Source organism: Cebidichthys violaceus, unplaced genomic scaffold, assembly GCF_023349555.1.
Source record: "Cebidichthys violaceus isolate CVI_PGR_0920_01 unplaced genomic scaffold, fCebVio1.0.p SCAF_14, whole genome shotgun sequence".
NCBI classification, from domain to species: Eukaryota; Metazoa; Chordata; class Actinopteri; order Perciformes; family Stichaeidae; genus Cebidichthys; species Cebidichthys violaceus.
In genome coordinates this window covers 14887428-14913744 of record NW_027176307.1, presented here as the reverse complement: position 1 = coordinate 14913744, position 26317 = coordinate 14887428, and the positions used below count along the sequence as shown (strand labels likewise).

The following is a 26317-nucleotide window of genomic DNA, read 5'->3' as shown; positions in this document are numbered from 1 at the left end:
TGACGTTCAGACCGTTGGTGCTGGAGATGCAGCGTGGCAATCAAATTTAGACCTTCGGTGAGGATTGGATTCAATTAAATGAAAGATAAAAAGACTGTTTTCATATAAAGATTTTGTTTTTATCTGTTGCACAAATACAAACACACAAATGACTGATGGAAAAATCCTTTCCTCACATTCACAAATGTACAAATCCAGCGTGTTGTTGCTCTGTTTCAGGAGTTCATGATGGGCCTGCTGTACACGCCGCGGTAGTAGTTGGAGTCGCTGTGAGCGGGATCCAGGCCGCCTTTGGCCGCCACCAGCGCCCCGGACACCGGGCAGCCGTAGCCTCCGTACTGCACCACGGGCTCCAGTCTGTGGTGCTGCGGCTCGGACATGAGGTTGTTGATGGAGAACGGGTGGTTGAAGGAGTAGTGGGGGTGGTAGTGGTCCGGCTTCAGGTGCGCGGCGTCGTGCAGCAGCAGCGGGTGGTGAGGGTGGTGGTGGTGGTGAGGGTGGTGGTGGGGGTGGGAGAACAGGTGCTGGGTGTGCGCGAGCGGGGAGGGCACGCGCACGGGGCTGGAGGGCAACAGTTCGCCCCGGTGCGCTTTGAGGTCGACCCCGGTGCCTTTCGCGTCTGAGGACGGAGAGGAGGAGGAGGAGGAGTGCGGGGAGTCGGACCGGGTGCTGGTGGTGGTGACCGAGCCGCCCTCCGAGCCCGACTTCCCCGCCGCCTCCTTCTCACCTGCGCCGGACATTCTCCCGGACTTGAAGCGCTTCTGCCGCCGCAGGTAGCAGCCGTTCTCGAACATGTTCCCGGAGTCCGGGTGGAGCGCCCAGAAGGAGCCCTTCCCCGGTTTGTCCGGTAAGCGGGGCACCTTGATGAAGCAGTCGTTAAAGGACAGCGAGTGTCGGATGGAGTTCTGCCACCGCTGCTGGTTCTGCCGGTAGAACGGGAACAGGTCCGTGATCCACTGGTACAGCTCGTTCAACGTGAGCATCTTGCTGCCGGACTGCTGGATGGCCATGGTGATCAGGGAGATGTACGAGTACGGCGGCTTGGCGTGCGTGTAGCTCCGCCGGTACGGTTTGGGCTCCCGGGATCTGATGCCGCAGGCCTGCCCGTACACCGGGCTCATCACCGGCACGCTCCCGTACGGCGGCGGCGGCGGCGGGCTCATGGAGCTCATGCTCGGCGGCAGCGCGCCGCCCAGGCCCGTCATACCGACACCGGCCTGCACCATCGCCCCGGGGCCCTGCGACACCCCGGCGGGCATCGACGAGTGGTTGACCCCCACCGGGTTCACGTAGTGCGCGTTCATGTGGCCGGTGCCGGTCATGCCAGGCGCGCTCATGTAGCTGCTCATTGAGTTCATGGACAAACCGGAGTTCATGTTTCCCGCTGAGGTGTAACACTGAAACACAGAGCAACACGTTATTACCACAGCCTGTTCATGTGTATTTATACTATATAGATATATGTGTATATATATATTATTTAATACTATTAGTAGACATTCATTTAATAAACAGGCCACACTGTATTCAAATGTTTGTAAAAATGCTGTTGCATGAATTATAATTAAGGTTTTTTTTTTGGTTTACTCTTATAAATAACTTTACAAATTTAAATTGGGCTGCTAACGATTATGTTCGTTCTGGATTAATCTGATGATTATTTGATTGTTTGGTCCAAAAACATCTGGAAGCTGCGAAGGCCTCTAATCTCATTATAATGTGTTCAAACCCTCAGATGATTTTATATGACAAAGAAAAGCAGCACATCTGTATCTCTGTAATATTATACACAAACATGAGGGAGTTATTCCTGATGATCAACACAGCAGCCTCTCATCATGCGTTCGTTTAATTGAGCGCATATTAAATTCGGAACGTTACACCTTCAGCACAGCTCCGGTTCTATATTATGTTGTATTATATTGACACCAACAACCAGGAGCTTCACAGATGATACAGATGACTGAAGCAGGATCGTAGGAGTGGAAGTCCTCCAAAAAACTCCTCCACTCTATTTCCTGCAGGTTTCTACTTAAACGGAGTATTTATTTCAAGGAGTTTCTCTTGACATTAACTGAGATTATAACTGATTATTTTATCATACATTATATTTCTCCCCATGGAAACTCGAGGTATTATAGAGCTGTAATCTTCTCATCTCTCAGTGCGAAGGTCAGAATATTGTTTAAGAGCTTTAAATTAAGCTTCATGAATTCTGGAGTCAGTGTCGATAGAACCGCTTAACGGCCTCCAACGGAATTATTATTATTCATATTATTAGGACATACTAAGAGGTCCTCCACATTGATCATGATGCTCTCTGATGTTCTGTCTTTTCTTGTCAATAGTTTGACAAATATCTCCAGTGTAATGATGATCAAATAGAAGTTATGTTGAGGGCCGGAGTCAATAACAGCCATTTAAACACACGTCACAGTTCACGGTCTTTACATGTTACACATCGGTGAGACATATGCTCTTAAAATCAACCTTTACTGATGTGAAGAAGTGAGATTTCTGAACAAACAAAGTCTCATTTTACTGATTCACCGAATCAGAAGAATTACCTCAAGAATAACAGATACTTCTGCTTCTTTGTAACAATCTCTTCAGAGCAGGGAATCAACTAATATAGGCTTAGATGCGAACTTCAATCAAACGTTTAGATTTTGGGGATTTTTTTTCTCATTTTGCTGCAAAATTCACATAAAAAAGAAAGAACTCAAATCTCTCGTTTTAATGCGCTGCATAAATAAAAGTTCTGCATTGAAGTAATCACGTGATTGATGCACCAATAAGACAAATACTGACATCGAATATGTGTATTATAATTGCAAAATATAGATGACAAATATTCATGTATTTGTGTGGAGAACACACGAGTAGTATGACGTGATATAAGTAAAACAGGCCTATATAATATATATATATATATATATATATATATATATATATATATATATATATATATATATTATATATATTGTATGTATTGTTGGTTCGTGCAGATGTGTGTATGTTCGTGATCGTGTGATTAGAGTTCATCTATTATAATAATAATAATCTAGTGATGTAATAATCAGCGGGGTTCAGCTCTGATGAACGCCGGTGTAAAGTGCACGGACCTCGGTCTCTCCGTAGTAGCCGCTGCCGCTCCAGTCCGCATGCTCGTGTCCCTCCATCTTAACGGCGCTCAGCATCGTGCACGCTCCCAACACTTAATGCATCCAAACGGCTTCACGCGAAGCGGGGAAAAAAAACAAAAAAAAAACAAAAACAAAAACAAACACAAACACGCGAACCGAAGCCCGTCCTCAGCTGGCCGCCGGTGACGCTCGTCCGGTGTCTCCTGGCTGTTCAGAACCGGGTCTGGCTCACACACCTGAGCGGGGACTGTCTGTGTGACCGGGCTCTCTGCTCACTGAGGGACTCTGGCACCTGCGCTCGCGCTGCTGCCGCGGAGCCAGTGTCCAATCAGCTGTCTCCGCTTCGTACCCCCCCCCCCCCCCCCTCCTCCTCGAGCTCACGCGCACATTCCGATTTGAATATATTCCATCTCGGCACGAGGAGACTCCCACCCCGTGGCCTCTCAGTAAATGATGTCATTACCTGTCCAATTACGCAGGTAACGTGTTACACTAAAGTAACTCATTTACTACTCGAGTACTTTTTTATACTTCTATTCATCTACTGAACTACATATATCTCAAAACTTGAGTTACTTCACATTATATAACACTATACTATATTAATACAACATATAATCAACTAATAGATTATGATGTATTATTATAGGTTAAAATCACAATACCAGCTGCAACATTAATGCATCATTAATCATAATTCAATAATGTAATTTATATTGTTCTGAAACAAGCCATACTGCATTATGAGTACTTTTACTTTCAGTCGTTTTGAGTATTTCTACACTGTGTACTACAAGATCTGAGTACTTGCTGCAGCTCTGCTGTAACGATATGAAAACTGTGTTATATATAGAACAGTTATTACTGATTGTAAAAACATTAAATGGGGTTTGGTTTCATTAAAATCTTAAATATTGTGACTTTAAAGTTTTTCACTTTGTAAATTGAACAACTAACTCGGCCTCAAAGTCCATTTAGTAGCAGTTCTGGAGCTTTCAGTCACATTGGAATGCACTTCTTCGTACTTTCCTTTACTTGCAGTTAAACTTCCTGCTTTGAATGACTGGTTGTGATCGTCTCTGCATGAACTTAAACTCACGGAAAACCAACACAGATCACCCCTAAACTTCAGGACGTCTCATGTTTTATTCATGTACTGTTTCACAGGAGTTAACAAGCAGAGTGGAGACTGATCCTCCTCCTCCTCCTCCTCCTCCTCCTCCTCCTCCTCCTCGGCTGCAGGTCTTTACTGTTTGAGGTCTGTCCGAGTGTGTATTTACCTGGTGATGAATCTGACAGGACGACAGGACGGTGGGTACACACGACCGAGGTGAAGGAACAAGAGGAGCCGGACCACCGTGCTCTCTGCACACACAACCTGTCCTCCCATGTGTGGACGTCAAACAAGCCCAAATAGTTCACCTTTTGTGGTCCAGCGTAGCTCAGCGGGTCACTGAGACGGTCGGGCCTGAAGGATCCGTGTGAGCTGGTGTGACGATCTATAGTCCGGCTCGTAATACGAGTTAGTGACTGAAGGACAACCGCAGGAATGTCTCTCTTTACGTTTTAAATGTGTTTCCCCCCCCAAAAAATACACACAACTTGAAGCCTTCCTCAAGTTGTACTTACAGGCTCTCTACACTACTGTACACGTACTTATAGTTACATCCCACCACTGCCAACAAACTGCATCAATAACTGAACACATGCGTCTAATAATAACCATAATAATATTATAACATTGTTCTGTGTGTTCAGTACAGAGCTGGAGTCAGGACGGTGTTAGCCTAGCTTAGCATAAAGACTGGAAACAGAGGCAAACAGCTAGCCTGGCTCCTTAGAGTCAAACATATATATATATATAACATATATATACATATATACGTATATATATATACATATATACATATATATATATACGTATATATACGTATATATATATGTATATATGTATATATATGTATAAATGTATATATATATATATGTATATATGTATATATATATATATATATATACGTATATATATATATATATATATGTATATATATATATATACGTATATATATATATATATATATATATATATATGTATATATATATATATATATATATACGTATATATATATATATATATATATATATACCAGCGCCTCTAAAGCTCTTTAAATAAAACGTCTCTGGTGTGTTTGGTCTGAAAAACATGGTCACTGCTCCCAGCTGTTACTTCCTGTCTTTATGCTAAGCTACGCTAATTGATAAACATGCTCCACAAACCGTCACACTTTTGGCCTTTTTTTCTTAAAAAAAAAATGACTTCATTGTTTTATTTCAGCCGAATTATCGATAACTTGACTAACCGTCGTGATATCTTGTTGTGTTGGTCTACATTGCTGAGGCTCATGGGTATTGTAGTTTTTAAACATGTCACGACAAAACATTCAACCGATGAACGTCACGTGTTTGTATTAAGAAACAGTAAAGTTATCTTTAAAAAGCCACTCAGAGGAATTCTTCTTCAACCAAACTTCAGATTTGTGCAGCTGCTGAGAATCCAGAGGGACCAGCAGAGACCAGAGGGACCAGCAGAGACCATCAGAGACCAGCAGGGACCAGCAGAGACCAGCAGGGACCAGCAGGGACCAGCAGAGACCATCAGAGACCAGCAGAGACCTGAGTATACTGAGAGTCCACATGAAGGCAATTACATTTACAAACACCCACAAACTGGTGCTTTCTCTCAGAAAACAGCAGAAACAGCAGAGTCTGCTCATTAATCTGCATTTTATTGTCACGTTTTATTAGTTCATTTCACAGAAAAACTGTATTTTATATCATGAGAAGTATTTAGATCCTTTACTGCAGTATAAAATACTACCACAGTGTGACAAATACTACACTACAAGTAAAAATCCTGCATTCAAAACCTTACTGGAGTATAAAGGGATGTATCAGTAAAATGTACTTAAAGTAGAAGTATTGATAGTGTTTTATTATATTGTTTCTGGATTAATCACTGCTGTATCACATTCTATAACATCATTATATAGCATCTTATTTTAATAACTTGATTTGGTTTTTTTCACATGTTTTTTAAGGGTTGTAGATGCACGACATCTTTCTTCTTCTCCTTTACATGGACACTTCTCTCAGGTGAGAATCTCTTCTTTGAGTTTCTTCTCATCTGAAACCTCAACAAGAACACACTGACACCTACCGGAGAGTTTCTGCAACTACAGCTGGCTGAAATCACAGTTGTTACATAATAACAATAATTGATTTGCATCTTCTTCAAGGTGAGAGATGAAAGGCTAATATGGGTTTAAAGTACTTTGTTTAGTTAATGGCTTCAACAAACCCCAATCACAAACATGCATGTATGAATATATTTGATGGTGAAAACGTGTAAAAGCTCCAGAGATTAATTACTACCCACACCTGTATTTGTTTTATGTTACAGCACCATGCTTGTACTGAAAAGCAGTAGTGGATACTGCTTGTGTGGGCTAAAAGTACCTTTACTACGCTGTAAAAATGTGCTTTAGCAAGTAAAGTTTCAGCATTCAAAGCCTTAGTTAATTATGTGAAACATTAGGAAACTTAAACAATATTAAAACAATAATAACAACAACATAATAGTAACATTATTGTTATTATTATTCATAATAATGTTATTAATACATACATAATTAATTTATTGTAATTATTATAGTTATTATAATTATTGCAAATATTGTAATTATTATAATTATTATTATTTTTGTTATTGGTAGTAGTTTAAGTCATTTTAATACCAGCACGATCCCTCAAAGTGTAAAAGTCGCAGTTGGTTTTGTTTTTCCCAGCCGAGCTTCCGTACTCCGGAAGTAGCCGTCATTTCGCTTCTACAAGGACGTCCGCGAGCATTTCACGTTACTGTCGGAGCTGTGAGTGAGTTCCTCTACAGTAGAGACTCATTCTGTGGTTTGTCTGAAGGTGAGTGTGTTTAAGAGTGAGAGGACGTGAGCATGAAGACACAGAGACCGTTCAGGGTGTCACGTGAGGATCCCGCTCACTCAGTAGACAATCATCATCTCGTAACTTCATGAACATCACGTTGTTCCGCAACGTTATGAAGGAAACATGATTGATTTATGAGTCACTGTTTCTCTGATTGCATTTTATTTTATTGTATATGTTTGTTTACAAATATGATGAACCAGCTAAACGTATTTTTTTTTGTTTTATTTATTTTGCACAATTCAAACAATAACAATAAAGAAACATAACGGAGATAAATAATATGTGCACCGAGCAGGAAGAGACAAAAAGACACCTGGGCTCATTTGAAGCCTCCACCTATATAATATTAAAATATACAAATATTAACATACAATTAATATGCATAAGATATGACTACGTACAATAGTATTGACAAGATATGAAATATAATATCAAAACATTACAAACAACAAAATAAAATGTAATTGTGTCGATGTGTTAGAGAGAGTGTGCAACAACTCTAAATACAATAAAAGAGCTAAAACAAGAAAGACATGAACAATAATACATATTGTTTTGAATTATTGTATAGAGGAGCATGTTTGGGGTTAGGGTCAGTGTCTTGGGTGACGTTGGTGTTGAAGTGAGCTACAGTAGTGTGTGTTGATCTCTCCTCAGATGCCTCCTAAACCTCTGGAACCTCTGGCCAAGAAGCTGATGAAGGGAGTGATCGCTCTGGAGCTGCTGGGCGTCTTCGGGGCGTACGCTCTGTTCCACAAGATGAACAACAGTCAAGGTATCTGGTATTGATTATTACTATTATTATTATCATTATTATCAGAGTATTTTACTGGAACGAGCTGATGGAGAACTTTGATCTGTTTCTGAAAGAATCCTGCTTTATTTCCACCACAGATTTCAGGAACACAATGAACAGAAGACTTCCTTCAGTTCTGGAAGGTGAGAACATATTTATTATTTATATTATATTTATTTTCAATATGTACTACAACTTTCTTCATGACATTATTCAACGTACTATACTATGACTTTTTTTCTGACTTTTTTTGACATGTTATACTATGACTTTTTTCGACATGCAATACTATGACTTTTTTCGACATGCTATACTATGACTTTTTTTCTGACTTTTTTTGACATATATTATGACTTTTTTTGACATATATTATGACTTTTTTTGACATGCTATACTATGACTTTTTTCGACATGCTATACTATGACTTTTTTCGACATGTTATACTATGACTTTTTTCGACATGTTATACTATGACTTTTTTCGACTTGCTATACTATGACTTTTTTTCTGACTTTTTTTGACATATATTATGACTTTTTTTGACATATATTATGACTTTTTTTGACATGCTATACTATGACTTTTTTCGACATGCTATACTATGACTTTTTTCGACATGTTATACTATGACTTTTTTCGACATGTTATACTATGACTTTTTTCGACATGTTATACTATGACTTTTTTCGACATGCTATACTATGACTTTTTTCGACATGTTATACTATGACTTTTTTCGACATGTTATACTATGACTTTTTTGGACATGCTATACTATGACTTTTTTCGACATGTTATACTATGACTTTTTTCGACATGTTATACTATGACTTTTTTCGACATGCTATACTATGACTTTTTTTCTGACTTTTTTTCGACATGTTATACTATGACTTTTTTTGACATGCTATACTATGACTTTTTTCGACATGCTATACTATGACTTTTTTTGACATGCTATACTATGACTTTTTTCGACATGCTATACTATGACTTTTTCGACATGCAATACTATGACTTTTTTCGACATGCTATACTATGAGTTTTTCGACATGCAATACTATGACTTTTTTCGACATGTAATACTATGACTTTTTTCGACATGCTATACTATGACTTTTTTTCTGACTTTTTTTGACATATATTATGACTTTTTTTGACATGCTATACTATGACTTTTTTTGACATGTTATACTATGACTTTTTTCGACATGTTATACTATGACTTTTTTCGACATGCTATACTATGACTTTTTTCGACATGCTATACTATGACTTTTTTCGACATGTTATACTATGAATTTTTTCGACATGCTATACTATGACTTTTTTGGACATGTTATACTATGCCTTTTTTCGACATGTTATACTATGACTTTTTCGACATGCAATACTATGACTTTTTTCGACATGCAATACTATGACTTTTTTCGACATGCAATACTATGACTTTTTTCGACATGCTATACTATGACTTTTTTTCTGACTTTTTTTGACATATATTATGACTTTTTTCGACATGCTATACTATGACTTTTTTCGACATGTTATACTATGACTTTTTTCGACATATATTATGACTTTTTTTGACATGCTATACTATGACTTTTTTCGACATGTTATACTATGACTTTTTTCGACATGTTATACTATGACTTTTTTCGACATGTTATACTATAACTTTTTTCGACATGCAATACTATGACTTTTTTCGACATGCTGTACTATGACTTTTTTCGACATGTTATACTATTACTTTTTTTCTGACTTTTTTTGACATATATTATGACTTTTTTTGACATGGTATACTATGACTTTTTTTGTGAATTTTTTTGACATATATTATGACTTTTTTCGACATGTTATACTATGACTTTTTTTCTGACTTTTTTGACATATATTATGACTTTTTTTTACATGCTATACTATGACTTTTTTCGACATGTTATACTATGACTTTTTTCGACATACTATACTATGACTTTTTTCGACATACTATACTATGACTTTTTTCGACATGCTATACTATGACTTTTTTCGACATGTTATACTATGACTTTTTTCGACATGCAATACTATGACTTTTTCAACATGCAATACCATGACTTTTTTCGACATGCTATACTATGACTTTTTTCGACATGCTACACTATGACTTTTTTCGACATGTTATACTATGACTTTTTTCGACATGTTATACTATGACTTTTTTCGACATGCTATACTATGACTTTTTTCGACATGCTATACAATGACTTTTTTCGACATGCTATACTATGACTTTTTCGACATGCAATACTATGACTTTTTTCGACATGCAATACTATGACTTTTTTCGACATGCAATACTATGACTTTTTTCGACATGCAATACTATGACTTTTTTCGACATGCTATACTATGACTTTTTTTCTGACTTTTTTCGACATGTTATACTATGACTTTTTTCGACATGTTATACTATGACTTTTTTTCGACATGCAATACTATGACTTTTTTGGACATGTTATATCAGGGGTCACTAATAGGCAGACCGTGGTCCGGCTCCAGACGCTGTCTTATCCGGACCCGGACGTATAACTGTTGGATAGTCAGTTATACATTTTGGCAGAGCGCTTTTATTTTAACCTGCACAGCTTTTCTAGCCTTTACGGCACTCGGTCAACAGTCCAGGAAATAGATCGACCAATTACATGCATTGTAAATCATCTCACGTGACGCTACTCAGCCAATCGAATGTGTGTATTCTGAAATGCATCTTGAGTCGGCGAAGCAGTTTCACATGGCGTGCTCTATAAAGAGAAAAGTATCCCGCGAAAGCTTTTAACAAAGAATGGACGGACTCTTATTTTTAGATGGAGCCCTTATTTTACTTGAAATGAGAGAACATGTATTTGTCTTTCTATGTATTATTTATAATCCATCCAGTTAAATTTGAAAACTGAGAATAATAATTGTTAAAATATAATCGATGTGTACTTTCTTTATTTGATTTGACAGTTGACTACACAGAGGCGTTACTACTACTAGGCTTCTTGAATATATGGCACTAAATAGCACAAGTGAGATATTATTGTAATGTTCCGGACCTTTGCACAAGGAGATTTTCTCAATCTGGACCTTTTGGAATTTTAATTGAATACCCCTGTGTTATATTACTTTTTTCAACATGCTATACTGTGACTCTTTTGGACTTTTTTTTTCAACATGTTTTACTATGAGTTTCTATTTACTATTATGACAAATACCCACAGGGCATAAATGGAGAAAAGATGAACACATTTGAATGTTTTTAATATGGCATAACTGAAAATATTGGAACTTTTGCATGTAGACTAAAAAACAAACCATAGACAGAAAACGTTAATAATTTTAATTTCTGTTGATGTACATGTCTTCTTACAACATAGGGGTAGTATGAATAAAAGTCTTTGATTTTATAAAATCACTTTCTTCTCCTGTGTTTCCTCCTAGTTTACTACCGGTCCAATGAGTGGGCGGGGGTCCACGGGATCCGAGAGAGAGACCATGAAGCGTGGTCGGTCAAACAGGAATGAAGTTGTCAGTCCAAATATCCACAAACACACAGCAGCTGCTAGTTCTTCCTCTTCTTGTTCCCGAATGTCTTGCCTCCCGCCCTGACTCGACCGAAGGTCCTCTTCTTGTTGAACGCGCTCTTCTTCCTGCGCATCGTCTTGGCGTCGCGGTCTTGCATCCAGTCGTCTCGATGCGCTTCCCACTTCAACTGCTTTAGGCCTAGAAAGGACAAAAAAAAAAAAAAAAGGCACATCAGTGTCTGGTTTTATGGATCTAATGGAAGACTACAGCAAACTGTACAGAAGAGGTGGACCATTTTGTGTCTGTAAACCTGATTCAACCTGTTTCAGATGATACATTTTTTTAGAAAGCTGTTATCCAACTGATCTGTTTCTCTCAGTGGAGAGGTCATTAAACATGGCTGGTATCCAGCAAACTGAATAAAAACCTTCACCTTTTTCTTGTTGTTAACATGAGGTACGAACAGTGTTCCATTTATCCAACCTACCTGCTTTGTCAGTGTTTGCCATCGCGTTCAGTCCAATGTTATCAAACTTGGAGCCAGCATTCTCATCCAACAGGGAGCCAAACTGAAAAAAAGTTACAAAAAAATTAGTATAGCATGTCGAAAAAAGTCATAGTATAGCATGTCGAAAAAAGTCATAGTATAGCATGTCGAAAAAAGTCATAGTATAACATGTCGAAAAAAGTCATAGTACAGCATGTAGAAAAAAGTCAGTATAGCATGTCAAAAAAAGTCATAGTATAACATGTCGAAAAGTCATAGTATAGCATGTCAAAAAAAGTCATAGTATAGCATGTCGAAAAAAGTCATAGTATAACATGTCGAAAAAAGTCATAGTATAGCATGTCGAAAAAAGTCATAGTATAACATGTCGAAAAAAGTCATAGTATAGCATGTCGAAAAAAGTCATAATATATGTCAAAAAAAGTCAGAAAAAAAGTCATAGTATAACATGTCGAAAAAAGTCATAGTATAGCATGTCGAAAAAAGTCATAGTATAGCATGTCGAAAAAAGTCATAGCATAACATGTCGAAAAAAGTCATAGTATAGTATGTCGAAAAAAGTCATAGTATAGCATGTCAAAAAAAGTCATAGTATAACATGTCGAAAAAAGTCATAGTATAACATGTCGAAAAAAGTCATAGTATAGCATGTCGAAAAAAGTCATAGTATAGCATGTCAAAAAAAGTCATAGTATAACATGTCAAAAAAAGTCATAGTATAACATGTCAAAAAAAGTCATAGTATAACATGTCAAAAAAAGTCATAGTATAGCATGTCGAAAAAAAAGTCATAGTATAACATGTCAAAAAAAGTCATAGTATAGCATGTCGAAAAAAGTCATAGTATAACATGTCAAAAAAAGTCATAGTATAACATGTTGAAAAAAGTCATAGTATAACATGTCGAAAAAAGTCATAGTATAACATGTCGAAAAAAGTCATAGTATAACATGTCAAAAAAAGTCATAGTATAACATGTGGTAAAAACATTGTTACGTGTTCGTCCTTTTTTTATTCAAGTTCCACTCTGATATTCTCTGAATCAAATTCAAACTTGGATTTTACGTTGAACTATTTTAATTCACAAAACATCTCACCTCTTCAGCAGAAGCAAATATGGCTTCATCTTTCTTTCCTTTCTTCTTCTTCTTCTTCCCCTGTTTTGAATCTATGCGATGGAGAAACAATGGTAAAAGCTATAAGCACTTGTAAAGCGTTTTCCTAGTCTTCCGACCACGCAAAGCGCTTTAACCCTTAAACCTCCATGTCATCATTCACCCAGAGCCTGAAGGCATCACAATGTAACAGAGAAATAAGTTGAACCAACCTGAAGACTCGGAGAAGTCGAGCTCCTCAGAGGATTTCCTTTTCATCTTCTTGGTTCGAGGAGTGATGTCTGGAACCTCCATCTCATCGTCTGACTCTGCAGACAAACAAACATTCATTTCATTATTTGAAGCAGGAAAGTTTAAATTGGAATCTTCTGTAGCGCGAACAAGTTAACTAATATATATCATCATTTTTAAAGAATGTTTTAATTACATTAAATGAATGTGTTCATCGCTCTAATGCTGCAGCTTTAATTACTGTAAATATGTCTGTGTACATTGTGAATTTACTCAATCAAGTTTTTATCTTAACGAACAACAACACATCATACTTTATTAGTTGATTATATTATTATTAACCAGAATCAGTAAAGTAAGTTAAGTTATCAATTAGGGAAGTAAAAAGAACAATATTTCCCTCTGGATTGCAGTAGAGTAGAATTCTACTACTTCAAAAATTGTACTTAAGTGAAGTACTTGAGTAAAAGTGACGTCATCTGTAACAACATATTGTGTTTCTAATATTTTGTGATGGTGTTTTTATTGTTTGTGTGCGTTTGTTTTATTATTATTATTATTATTATTATATTTAAAGAACAACTTTGTGAATACTCGATAAAGTACTTTATGTACATTTGTTGGTTTGTAAACTCACCACCGAATATGTCGTCCTCCTCCAGCTCTGGAACTGAGAGAAGACAACAAGAAACAACAAACACATTTAAATAAAGAAAAGGAAGATAGATTTAGTTTAGTATTCAGCTCAGAGAAGCGTCCTGGAACTTTAAGATCACAGGTTCAAGTCCTGAAGCAGCAAAAATCATCTTAAAACCCGGAGAAAAACACGTACAAATATCATCTCAACTTCAATTTATGTTCAATGTTCAGTTGTTGTAATTTTCACCATCAGTACAAAAACAACAACAAACGGAGTTGGTGACGCCGTGAAGCAGCGTTTAAAAATCTTCATTCGAGTAAACATTTAATACTTGACTTGAACAAAAGTAATGAAGTAGTTTATGAATATGAAATATGAGTTAATTAGAATTCCTTTACAAAGCTTTAAGATCCTTTAAGACGACCGATCGACTCTAATCCTGAATCTGGTTAAAAACCACCAAGAACTTAAAGCTGATTGTAGAAAAGTGGCTTCAAACTGGATCCAGAGTCTATTTATGACTTTGATGTTTCTGTTAAACATCCACAGCGCTGAGATGCTCTAAGGGGAAATGAAACGGACGGTTTGTTTGATTAAAGTTAAAGTTTTCTCAGGTTTGAAAATGTAATAAACTGAACATATTTAACAAAAGTCGGGTCGTTTTAGAAGTAAAACACTTTAAAAAGGAAACTGACAGAAATACAAGAAAGACGTGATCCGTTCCCCACCTTCTTCATCATCATCGTCGTCTTCTCCTCCGCCTCCATCAGGATCCATGAAGGTTCCTCCTTCCTCCTCCAGCTCGTCTCCGAAGTCTTCCTCGTCCATGCTGCCCAGAGACACCTCCTCGTCGTCCAGGTCGTCCACGTCGTCCACGTCCGAGTCCTCCGAGTCCTCCGAGTCCTCGGCTCCTTTCTTACTTTTTTTACTCTTCACGTTACTGACGAGCAGAGAGGAGAGAGACTCCATCAGTGTGTTATTAACTGTGTTATTACTGCAGTATTCACCATGTTGTTCATGTGGAACAGAACACAAACTGACCCGTAGTTCATTAATCAATAATCAATGAGAGAACCGCTCACCCTGCAAAGTCCAGATCATCGACGGTCATCTCAGTGAAGTACGAGTCTCCTTCACAGGAATCTGTTCAGAAACATATTCATATTTATTATTAGTAAAAACAAGAGGTTTATAACAGAAAGGACAACAAAAACACAAGAAATACATATTATTATTCACTTTTGAACTAAACTAAATACTGTTTTTAAATAATTTAATTACTTTCAAATATAAGTAAAAATATATTACTTTTCATGCAAGTAGTTTTCACATATTTTCACTTGGTGTTTCTTTTAAATTAAATAAAAAGCAAAAATAAACAAGTACCCTGAATATAAAATTGAAATTTACAATAACACATATATGTAATAAATATTTACAATAACACATATATGTAATAAATATTTAAAATTTTCATTGATACAGTTTTGGTTCATTTTGTAAAAAAGAAACAATATGTTGAAGGAGTAAAAATGTAAATATTAAACAGCAAAATCTGGTTTACATTTTCTTTTCATTTCAAGTGTTTCATTCTAAAAGTAAATCTGATTTTATACATTTTTCCGTGTTGTTATTATTGCATGATTAGCAGCAGAACGTCCACAGTTAATGAACACGAGCCGTTGACCTTTGACCTCCTGAGGGTCTCGACTCACCGAGCAGCTTCTCGAACTCTTCGTCGTCGACGTCCTCCACGCTCTCGTTGTCTCCGTCTCCTCGAGGACGACGACCCTGAAGCTGCTTCTGCTGCTGACGCTTCCTGAAGAAACTGTCCAAGAAAGAAACATCGAAAACTGCATCAGTCACATGATACGTTGTGTTTCAATGTAGATTCAACAAAACTAAAAACGTTTTTTTTTTTTGAGAATCGAGAGCAAAATCTAAAATTATGTTTCTTAACAAATTCACACTTTTTCGTCTCGATCTTTTGCAGAAATAAACGTTTATTAAGATGCTTCTTGTTGCTTTAAACTTTCTCTGTGAACGCTCCTCTTAAACGTCATTAATCTGTATTGTTGTTCATTTTGTCTTATCGACGACAAATAAATATTATTATTAAAATATATTAGTCAATATTTGGTCTATAAACTCACCGATGGAAGAAGATCTCCTCCACGGGGATCTGACTCTCCTCTTTCACCAGGAACTCCTCACAGTTCACTGACAGACCAACAGAAAGACGAAAGTTCACAACAGAACAAAGTGAAGAAACACGACATCATCACACAGCATGAACTCACCTGGGAGAGAGTTCAGAGGGAACCTCTGTTTGGGCGTCAGCGCCGCAGAGTCGGTGTTTTCTAAGAAAAGATAAAACATGAAAGATTATTCCACATATTCAAGTTGTTCTGCAGCTGAACTGTTGATATAAGCTGTTAAAACTTCTGCTCTAATGTCTAAAAACCGGAGGTGAGGTCGGTGTTTCTTACGTTTCCCCTTCAGCTGTTTTGGGTTCCTGAAGACGAACCGGTCCAAGAACCTGATGAGGGTGAAGTCCTGCAGAGGGTCACCGGAGTACTGGATGGAGCCTCCCTGAGGACACATTAAGGCGTCTTAAGAGAGGAAAGGTTCACCTTTAACTCTTTGTCTCTGTGATCAAACAGTTTGATCGTTTTACCTCCAGGAGGGTTTTGGCAAACAGCGACACCGACGGGTGGAAATGTACGGAGAGCTGCAGAGGAACAGGAAACGGTACAGAGTCATTTATGTGTCCTCATCAGACACAACGTGACCAACGAGGACGAGAAAACACACAACAACGACATGACAGGGACACAAAAAACACACAATAAACATATATACATATATATATATATATATATATATACATATATATATATGTATATATATATATATATATATATATATATATATATATATATATATATATATATTTTTTAATGATATATAATATGATTAAATATGATATTTGATGATATAAAAAAATATATATACATATATATATATATATATATATATATAAATATAATATATATAATAATTTCTTTATTTGTTTATTTCTCACTCTCTGTAGTTCCCAGAGAGTCGTGTGGTCGGCGCCGCAGAATAACGGGTTTCTGTGCAGCGGGTCGTAGCTCTGAATGCTCTTCCCTCCTGAAAAAAACACAAACAGGAAATCAGTTGTCGTCAACAACAACAACAACAACAACAACAACAACAACATGTGGACACAGAATCTGCTGTTTACGGTAAACTGTGGAGAACTAAAGATGAGACAAAACTAACAAATAACATCAAAGACAGACTTTAACAATGTGTTTTGGTCTTTTTGATCGTTTTAACTCACCTTCCAGGTTCTGGTGGTGTACCCATGATGCAGTGGGCTTTGCCACCTCTGGCTCTGCTCTCGCTCCTTCCTCCAGTTTGTCGGCGTCCACAAAGCGCTCCTCTTCATCATCGTCGTCACCCTCCTCCTCCTCCTTCTCCTCCTCTTCTTCAGCGAGGTCTTTGAACTCCTCCTCCTCTCCGTCCTGAGTGAACACAACAGGAAGTGATGTCAGACTTTAACTCACAAACTGTAAAACAATCTTCAGGATCTTAAAGAACGAAACCCGGACCGGTGCGACCCTCCTACCCCGTCCTCCTGCAGCAGGACCCTGAGGCCCGGCTTGGCCTTCATCACCTCCGACACCAGGAACAACGCTCCGCAGGAGAAGCTGGCGCTCTGCTCGGCGCTGACCTGAAGCAGACGCTTCACGAACGCTTTGACCCGACGCAGCACGATGTCGGCCTTCAGGGATTTATACAGGAGGTTCAGGAACATGCTCTGTCTGGAGGACGACGACAGACCCGGGTCCAGAAGCTTCCTGGAGGGGGGGAGAGGAGAGGGAGGAGGAGGAGGAGAGGAGAGGAGAGAGGGAGGAGGAGGAAGAGAGGAAAGGAGGAGAAAGAAGAAGAAGAAGAAGAAGGAGGAAGAAGAGGAGGAGGGAAGGAGAGGAGGAGGAAGAAGAGAAGGAAGAACAAGAGGAAGAAGAAAAGGAGAAAAAAGATGAGGAGGAAGAAGAAGAAGAAGAAGAGGAGGAAGAAGAAGAAGAAAAGGAGGAGAAGAAGAGGAAGAGGAGGGGGAGAGGAGGAGGAAGAAGAGAAGGAAGAGGGTGGAGAAGAAGAAGGAGGAGGAAGGAGAGGAGAAGGAAGAAGAAGAGAAAGAAGAAGAGGAGTCAACGTTTACATCTTCATCAGTCGTCAAATAACATTTAATTTCAACCTACAAAGTTAATCAATAACTTGGTCGACTTTTGTTTTGTTTAAATAAATAAATAAAAACTGCAGCGATCTTTTTGTAAAAAACTCAAGATCACACTGACTGAATCTATTAGAAGGACTAAGATTAGGTTATATAGATCCTGACTACAATAGAAGAAGAAGAAGAAGATGATGAAGATGAAGATGAGGAGGCTTTACCTGTACAGAGCCACGTAGTAGCGGTCGGAGACGCTCTGCTGGGAGTCCATCACCTGGAAGAGCAGCATGAGCGCCTGCACCGCCGTGTTGAACTTCACCAGGTGCACCACCTTGAACAGCGTGTCCAGCTGCTCCCTCACCTTCTCGTCCCCGGCGCCGGCGTAGGGATACGCCCGGTTCACGCCCGACAGCAGCCCGCTCAGCATCTTGGACTCGATGTCCTTCTTCTTGATGCAGGCGCGGAAGAAGGAGAAGTAGATGGCGATGAGCTTGGCGGCGAGCGGCGCCTCGTCGTGGCTCAGCATCACCTGGCTGAGGAAGCACACGGCGTAGTACTGCGCCTTGGCGCTGATGTTGGGCCGGAACATGAGCCGCTCCACCTCGCAGCACACCACCGCCTTCATGTTGGGGTGCTTGTGCAGCAGCGACTCCAGCAGGTAGGACGCCTTGGCCGCCGTCTTGTACTCGGGGTCGCCCAGCTTGTTGACCACCTGGCCCAGCAGCGCCCGCTCCTGCTCCGGGCGGCCGCACAGCATCTCGTGGGCGGTGGCCAGCGCCTTGGCCTTGGTGGCCGCCACCGTGTCGTGCGCCACGGTGTCCAGGGCCGCCACGAACTCGGCCACGTGGTGCTTCAGGTGGTGCTCGAAGTACCAGAGGACGAGGCGGCGGTCGCGGGCGTCCCGGTTGCCGCTGGCCTTCTCCTCCAGCTGGTCGAAGGGCCGCTGGGCGAAGGGGCGGAGCTTCCTGCCCTCCGGCAGCAGGTCGGACAGCAGCAGCTCGCGCAGCGTGTCCAGCGCCATCAAACCCATCCGCCGGCTGCCCTTCTTCTTCACCATGGACACCAGGTTCTCCACGTGCTCCAGCGTGTGCACCGGCGCGTCCTGGATCAGCACCGTCATGGCCGCCATCCGGTCCGCCAGCACGCCGGAGGAGACGACCGTCTTCATCCAGTTGGAGTTGGCGCCCTTCTGCAGGTTCTTCTTGCTCCTGTAGAGCGCCACGTCGGCCTCGTACAGCTGCTGGGCGAGCGTCTTGTACTGGGACACCAGCGACGGGTCCTGCTGGGCGGAGGAGGCCTCGGCGGTGTAGTCCAGGTCGAACCACTTCCCTCCGGGTTTGATCAGCAGCACCGGCCTCTTCTGGAACTCGAACACGTTCACGTTCTGCTTCTTCTTCGTCTTCGCCGCGTCGTTGTTCTTCTTCGCCTTCTGTCTCTCCTCCTTCTTCGCTTTCTGCTGAGCGGTTTCCTCCTCTGTTTTCTTCGTTTCTGCCTTTTTACTTTCCTTCTCCTCCTCCTCGCCTCCCGGTTCTCCCTCCGGCTCGTCCGGGATGCTCTGCAGTCCGGAGAACGCCCGGACGCCGAGCTTGGCGATGAACTTCTCGAGCTCGCCGTCCTCCAGGTCGTCTATCGCTCCTTTCTTTCCTCCGTCGACGAGCTCGTTGCAGTCGTTCAGGCCGGCGAGCAGAACGTAGTCGGCCTGGAGACGAGCAAGAGAAGAAGAAAAACACGTTTTCATTGTTTGATTATTATTAATATTGATGCATTAAAATGCAGAATTAATAATAACACACCAAGATGTTTTAGGTGGTTTATACTTTGAGTTCTGAATGTGTGGAGTAGAAGAGGTAGAGGAGTAAGAAATAATACATTTTATTTAATATAAATGTTTTAATAAAACTACAAGTAGATCGAGTTTGTAGACTTTAGTAAATGTAATTAAATACTTTCCACCGTTACTATTAATATGTAAACCTGCAGCAGTTCTGTCTGTTATGAGGTGAATTATTATATTATCAAAATAAATACAAATAATTATAATTTAAAAGTTAGCGTTTGAGTTTGTAAGTACAGTACTTTAGTAAATGTAATTAATTATAATATATTAAATATTGTGAATATAATCAATTATAATCGGTCTGTTATGAGGTTTTATTCGGGTGAATTATTATATAACTAAAATAAATAAATACACAAATATTATAATTAACAAAGTAACTATCTATATAAGTAAAGCTGCCGCAGGTCTGTCTGTTATGAGGTTTTATTTTATTTGTATTATTTATTTAACTCGCCTGAGTTCCTCCGAGCCGTAGAATCTCGTCCAGACTGAGCTCTTCTTCTTCTCCTTTCTTCCGTCTGTCTTCACCGGCATCAGCCGCCGGTCCTTCCGCTTCCTCCCCGCCGCTGTGTTCGGCCTCCATGTCGTTGTCTGCGGGCTGAAATGTCACTTTATTACCGCTCGCTTTGGACTTTTTACGGTGCTTGTTTTTCGCCGCCATGCTTGCTAACAAACAGCATGAGGAGAAGAACGTGACCCGGATGTGGAAAGAGGCAACGTCACGGCAGCGTTTCCGTACTTTGGGGGAAAAACGAAATATTTTAGTAATTTTCCTCACATTATGCTTTTTTTATTGTTTAAATGAGAATATAAAAATGTACACGAAAAATTATTGTCGTTTTATTCATTTTTTAAATGCAAATGTTGTGAAGAAGAACTACTTCCGGCTATAGATCGAGGAGCCAATCGCAATATTTTGTCCAAATACGTCACCAATCGTTTGTCCAATCAGAGAGTTTGTTGTCCCGGCAAAATGTGTCAAGTTTACCACTCTTACCTTTCTGATGTTTTTCAAAATAATATAGCAAAAGTATTCCAAATAAGTGTTGGCTTATTCATAAATGAACCCAAAATTAACAGAAACAATCATAAGGATACAGATTTAATGAGATTTGTTACAATTTTATAAAAATAAAATAAAACCTGTATATTGTTGATTTAATTTAACACTACAAATATGGCCAACGAAAGGTGTTTTCTTGTGAAAGGTTACCCGGATGTTGTAAATGTTACGGTGGTTAGCTTAACCTTCGTCACTCTGTTAGCATTAGCATGTCGCTCTTGCACAAGGACTTTAGCAGAGCAGAGAGTTGGTCCATGCGGGTTAAAGTTAAGAGTTTAAATACACTTTCGTGTCTAATAATGGTGCCAAGCCAAATATTATTTAATATATATTATAAAACAGCGTCTTAGTTTAATTTATATCAGTATAATCAGCAGAATGAGGCTTTGTTTTGGAGTTAAAACGCAGCAGCTGATCAGAGTCTCCAGTCCAGTCAATCGATCAGCAGGTGAGTGTAGTGATCCATACTTTAGATTTAATTCAGATTAACAGACACGTATTACTTTATATTATTATAATGAGACACCACGTGCTGTGAAACCTAACTGTTGTTGAATATTTGCATGTTTTCTGTGAAATTCGATGCATTTTTGCATAATTTAATGTTTTATTCCACATTAATTGCCTGTTTCGTCCCTTATTATGTGCTTATTACTGAGTAACAGATGTATTGTTATACAAAATATGTAGGTTTTGTTTAATTTGATGTTAATTAATTCAAGTAAATTGGGCTAAGGACACAAGTCTTATACCACACAACCTTACAAATAACTAAGTTATTCATGTATTTCATGCATTCTTCTTCTTCTTCCTCCTCCCTCACTTCTCCTCTTATTCTTCTTCCTCTTCCTTCTCCTCCTCCCCTCCTTCTCTTCCTCCTCCCTCACCTCTCCTCTTCTTCTTCCTCCTCCCCCTCCTCATGCATGTATATCAAGTATTCATGCAGGGATCTTAAGAATTAGCCATAAACAAGAACTGATCTCATTAATATTCATAGATTAATATATTGAATCTGTATTTTGTTCTTTTATTTATTAATAATAATACATAATTCTTGAATATTTCTTTATTATTAAACATGTATATAACATGTATACTGTATATGTGTTTGATTGACAGTGCGATGGAGAGCAGCTCAGACCAGACTCACCTGCAGCTCCTCAACAGGTGAGGAGAAGCCCCGCCCCTCCATGATGCGACACCTGACCTCCAAAATAAAAGCCACGGGTCCGATCACGGTGGCGGAGTACATGAGGGAGGTGCTCACCAACCCGGTGACGGTGAGTGAGGATCGCAGTTTAAGAAAACAGCCTGTTTGGTTTTAAGTGCTTTTATTGTGAAGAACTTTCTCACTTTTGTTTTGAAAAATAAATACAGTCTTCTGATTGGAGCAACATTTTCTGGATTAATCGAATCGAATAATGCAGAAAACTAATCAACAACAAATCGTTAATCGTTGAGGTCAAATTTTGTTTTGTTCTTCTCAAATTTTAACATTTTCTATATTTATTTTATATGTTTTAAAAGCTTAACAAATTCCAGTAAATGTTTTGTAATTTTACAAAATAAGTGACAATTTATTTAATAAAGCAACTTATTTTTTGTTAAACTAATTAAATTAAGTAAAAGTACGTGTTTTACAGCACGATCAGATAATTGGTTATTAGATTCTTTAATTGATCTCCGTCTCTTAACGAGGTCTCTTAACGAGGACTCTTAACGAGGTATCTTAACGAGGACTCTTAACGAGGACTCTTAACGAGGACTCTTAACGAGGACTCTGAAGGAGTCCGGTTGACCACTAACTCTTCTATTTCTGTCTAAAAACCTGAACTAGTTCCACTCCGTCTGCTGTGTTTTCTCTCTCAGGGTTATTACGTGAGGAACGACATGCTGGGACCGGACGGAGATTTCATCACCTCACCAGAGATCAGCCAGATCTTCGGAGAGGTGAGGCTGGAAACCTCTGTTATGTTTTAGGGAACCGGCGTCCTGATAGTTCACCGTCTGAAAGACAAACAGCACATTTCCTCTGATGTCAGGTAATAACACTTGTTTATAACCGTTTGTTTTCCAGCTGCTAGGCATTTGGATCGTCAGCGAGTGGATCGGAGCCGGTCGACCCAAACAGCTGCAGCTGGTCGAGCTCGGACCTGGAAAAGGATCGTTGGCCGTCGACATCCTCCGAGTACGAACTTTATTTAAATCATCAGACGTGTTTCAGACCCGAAGAGCACAAAAACATCAGACGTGTGACACAGATTCTAACGTGTTAGTTAGTGAACTTTAAAGGTGCCGGTAAGTGGATTTGTGCTAAGCTAAGCTAACTAGCTACGTTCTGTGTTGTTCTCCCAGGTGTTCGGTCAGTTGCGGTCCGTGGTGGGCGGAGCCTCGCCGTCCCTCCACCTGGTGGAGGTGAGTCCGGTGCTGAGTCGTCTTCAGGCCCAGAATCTGACCGGCAGCCGCAGCCGGGAGGCCGACGCCGAGGATGAGCCGGTGTACCGCCGCGGGGAAACCGCCGACGGGCTGCCGGTGTCCTGGTACCGCCGCTTAGAGGACGTCCCCACAGGTATGAAATACGCATGAGTTCATCTGGTTTCACCAGAATCCGACCCGGTGGCTCCGATGACATCATTAAGAATAACTCTATAGAAACAGACCATCTTCTCTCTGATGGTCTCTGTACTGATGGAGGCCTGATAGAGGACCAGGACTACACTGAGACTGGTTCATATAGAGGACCAGGACTACACTGATGGTTTCTCTTCTTCTTTTCTCAGGATTCAGCATCTTTCTCGCTCACGAGTTCTTTGACGCTCTGCCGATCCACAAATTTCAGGTTTGTTTACTTTTTTGTCATGACTTTCTTCTTCTCTTGTTCATGTTGTTTCTTCTTCTGCTTCTTTGTTTTATTGTTCTGACAAACTTTCTAAAATCTCAAAAGTGTAGAAAAATGAGCTGTAGCGGCTCTTCACCAGCGTGTCGTTACACCACTTCACCACCAGATGGAGCCACAATGAAGTGAACGCGCTGCACAAACACACCTCTCTCCGGGTGTTTAGACATAACTTTGTGTGTGTGTGTGTGTGTGTGTGTGTGTGTGTGTGTGTGTGTGTGTGTGTGTGTGTGTGTGTGTGTGTGTGTGTGTGTGTGTGTGTGTGTGTGTGTGTGTGTAGAGGACTCAGAGAGGCTGGAGGGAGGTGATGGTGGACATCGACCCGGAGAAGACGGAGCAGCTGAGGTTCGTCGTGGCGCCGTCTCCCACTCCGGCCTCGTCCACGCTTGTGCAGGTGAGCTTTAAACTTTAAACTTTGAAGAACATCTTCAGTCTTTTCAATGAACACTTTTTATGATTTATAGCCTCCATCTGGTGTTTCCTTTCCCACATTTAAACCTTCTGTGCGCTCGCAGTCTGCTTTGATTTGGCCTCTCTCCACACGCTTTGAACTTCCTGCCAGAGCCATGACATCATCATCATCAGTCTGTTTGGATGAAGAATCTGCTCTTAAATGCAGCACGAGAGGTCAAAACAGACAGGAAGTGGATTTTAAGGAGCACATTGAGGCCGTCTGTGTTCCTAAAAATGAAACAATGATCCGTTTTTGGCTGGTTTCTACATCAAAGAGATGTGTCTATTTATTCATAATAAATAGATTAATAACCATCAAAATTGAGGACATTTATTAAATTTAATTGTCCAGCCCACCTTTAAAAAGTGAGGAAACCCGACTGTGTGGGTTAAAAGTCGGACTGTGGTCGACGTCTCCAGCAGAGAGGAACTGAGAGTGAAGTGATTTATTATTGATTGAGTCATATGTGTGTGTGTGTGTGTGTGTGTGTGTGTGTGTGTGTGTGTGTGTGTGTGTGTGTGTCAGGCGGACGAGAGGCGGGGTCACGTGGAGGTGTGTGCGGAGGGCGGGGTCGTGGTGCAGCAGCTGGCCCGGCGGATCGCGGAGGACGGCGGCGCGGCGCTGATCGCCGACTACGGACACGACGGAACCAAGACGGACACGTTCAGGGTGAGGAGGACGGCGTCTCACGAGAGGACACCTGGACAGACGCGTGTCCTCACGTAGTCACATCATCACGTAGTTAATAAGTCTATAAGAGGGGAGAGCAGTTCTCAGAAAAGGAGCAGTTTTGAGATTTAGACCTTTTTAAAGTGGCGACAGTTAGTTGTCTCCTCAGTTCCAGTTGAAGGAAACAGATGTAGGAAGCAGTGAAAAGGAAACCAGGGAGGACGCTCCTCTTCCTCTGACATGTGAATATGAAAAAGTTACTGTTTCTTACTCGTCAGGGTTTTAAAGGCCACCGGCTCCACGACGTCCTCTCCTCGCCCGGCTCGGCCGACCTCACCGCCGACGTGGATTTTGGCTTCCTGCGGAGGATGGCCGGAGGGGGCGTGGCCTGTCTGGGACCCGTCACCCAGCGGACGTTCCTGAAAAACATGGGCATCGACTCCCGAATGCAGGCGAGTGTGACGGTGTTCACCTCACTGAGCACAGTGATTTATTTAAGATAGTGTGATTAGCTCAGATCCTTTGATTCAAAGCCTTTCACCTCCTCTGCGGTTCTCCTGCAGGTTCTCCTGAGGAACTGCAGCGACGCGTCCACCAGGCAGCAGCTGATCGGCAGCTACGACATGCTGACCAACGGCGCCAAGATGGGCGAGCGCTTCCACTTCTTCGGCCTGCTGCACCACAGCCGGCTGGCCAAACCCGCCAGACCAGAGGGGCTGAAGCTGGAGAAGAAGAGGAGTCCGGCGGCGCCGCCGCCTGTAGCCGGATTCACCGAGCTCAGCTTCACCTGAGACGCTTCGGACAGAAGATCGTGTTCATGGGACGATGGCGTTTTAGATTTAGGAAAAGAAGAACAAAGTTTACGTCCAACGTGAAGTGAGCTAAAAGGACAGTGTCTCTTTAAGTTAACTGTGAAGATGTTTTGATATAAAGATGTGAGAAAATAAAGAATTTATGTTCAACACATTTTCTATTTTCCAAATTCTGCAAAAACCTGAACTCTATTGTCTTTAACATATAGGAATTTAGCATGTTAGCATGCTATGCTAGCTTTTGCTAATGCTACGGTTAGCGTGTGACAAAGCTAGCCTTTTGCTTAATCTCTAAAAAAAAAAAAAAGGTTGAGAGTGAACATGACCC

General features: G+C 40.5%; 3 protein-coding genes and 1 pseudogene across 3 annotated transcripts; 2 read left to right on the top strand and 2 right to left on the bottom strand.

Annotated features, from left to right (window-relative positions):
• Positions 1-215: 215 nt before the first annotated feature.
• On the bottom strand, positions 216-3227 carry LOC137870864 (hepatocyte nuclear factor 3-beta-like; annotated as a pseudogene).
• Positions 3228-7025: 3798 nt separating this feature from the next.
• LOC137871317 (protein CEBPZOS-like) lies at positions 7026-11499 on the top strand. Its single transcript, XM_068709090.1, has 4 exons — positions 7026-7118; positions 7803-7920; positions 8040-8084; positions 11417-11499. The coding sequence occupies exons 2-4, from the start codon at positions 7803-7805 to the stop codon at positions 11497-11499; spliced, it is 246 nt and encodes an 81-aa protein (XP_068565191.1). The 5' UTR covers positions 7026-7118.
• cebpz (CCAAT enhancer binding protein zeta) lies at positions 11295-20776 on the bottom strand. Its single transcript, XM_068709089.1, has 17 exons — positions 20550-20776; positions 18477-19954; positions 17650-17881; positions 17362-17545; positions 17080-17168; positions 16672-16725; positions 16484-16586; positions 16295-16354; positions 16148-16214; positions 15710-15822; positions 15077-15137; positions 14723-14934; positions 13992-14024; positions 13336-13431; positions 13106-13176; positions 11988-12069; positions 11295-11698 (listed from the first exon to the last, which is right to left on the bottom strand). The coding sequence occupies exons 1-17, from the start codon at positions 20754-20756 to the stop codon at positions 11538-11540; spliced, it is 3303 nt and encodes a 1100-aa protein (XP_068565190.1). The 5' UTR covers positions 20757-20776; the 3' UTR covers positions 11295-11537.
• A 593-nt stretch (positions 20777-21369) lies between these two features.
• On the top strand, positions 21370-26143 carry ndufaf7 (NADH:ubiquinone oxidoreductase complex assembly factor 7). The gene is made up of 10 exons (XM_068708313.1): positions 21370-21606; positions 22278-22438; positions 23028-23108; positions 23236-23346; positions 23514-23727; positions 23939-23997; positions 24335-24448; positions 25034-25177; positions 25456-25629; positions 25741-26143. Exons 1-10 carry the CDS (start codon positions 21537-21539, stop codon positions 25966-25968), a joined length of 1356 nt encoding a protein of 451 aa, XP_068564414.1. The 5' UTR covers positions 21370-21536; the 3' UTR covers positions 25969-26143.
• The last annotated feature ends 174 nt before the right edge of the window (positions 26144-26317 follow it).

What these genes read in the sequence shown, in the direction of transcription:
- cebpz (XM_068709089.1), bottom strand. Translation starts at nt 20,756, where the DNA reads ATGGCGGCGAAAAACAAGCACCGTAAAAAGTCCAAAGCGAGCGGTAAT. An exon ending in TATTTGCTTCTGCTGAAGAG is followed by an intron (nt 12,070 to 13,105) that starts GTGAGATGTTTT and finishes ACTTTTTTTCAG; the next exon opens with TTTGGCTCCCTGTTGGATGA. An exon ending in GGCAAACACTGACAAAGCAG is followed by an intron (nt 11,699 to 11,987) that starts GTAGGTTGGATA and finishes TGTCCTTTCTAG; the next exon opens with GCCTAAAGCAGTTGAAGTGG.
- LOC137871317 (XM_068709090.1), top strand. Translation starts at nt 7,803, where the DNA reads ATGCCTCCTAAACCTCTGGAACCTCTGGCCAAGAAGCTGATGAAGGGA. An exon ending in CAAGATGAACAACAGTCAAG is followed by an intron (nt 7,921 to 8,039) that starts GTATCTGGTATT and finishes TTTCCACCACAG; the next exon opens with ATTTCAGGAACACAATGAAC. An exon ending in ACTTCCTTCAGTTCTGGAAG is followed by an intron (nt 8,085 to 11,416) that starts GTGAGAACATAT and finishes GTTTCCTCCTAG; the next exon opens with TTTACTACCGGTCCAATGAG.
- ndufaf7 (XM_068708313.1), top strand. Translation starts at nt 21,537, where the DNA reads ATGAGGCTTTGTTTTGGAGTTAAAACGCAGCAGCTGATCAGAGTCTCC. An exon ending in TGCTCACCAACCCGGTGACG is followed by an intron (nt 22,439 to 23,027) that starts GTGAGTGAGGAT and finishes TTTCTCTCTCAG; the next exon opens with GGTTATTACGTGAGGAACGA. An exon ending in TGGCCGTCGACATCCTCCGA is followed by an intron (nt 23,347 to 23,513) that starts GTACGAACTTTA and finishes TTGTTCTCCCAG; the next exon opens with GTGTTCGGTCAGTTGCGGTC.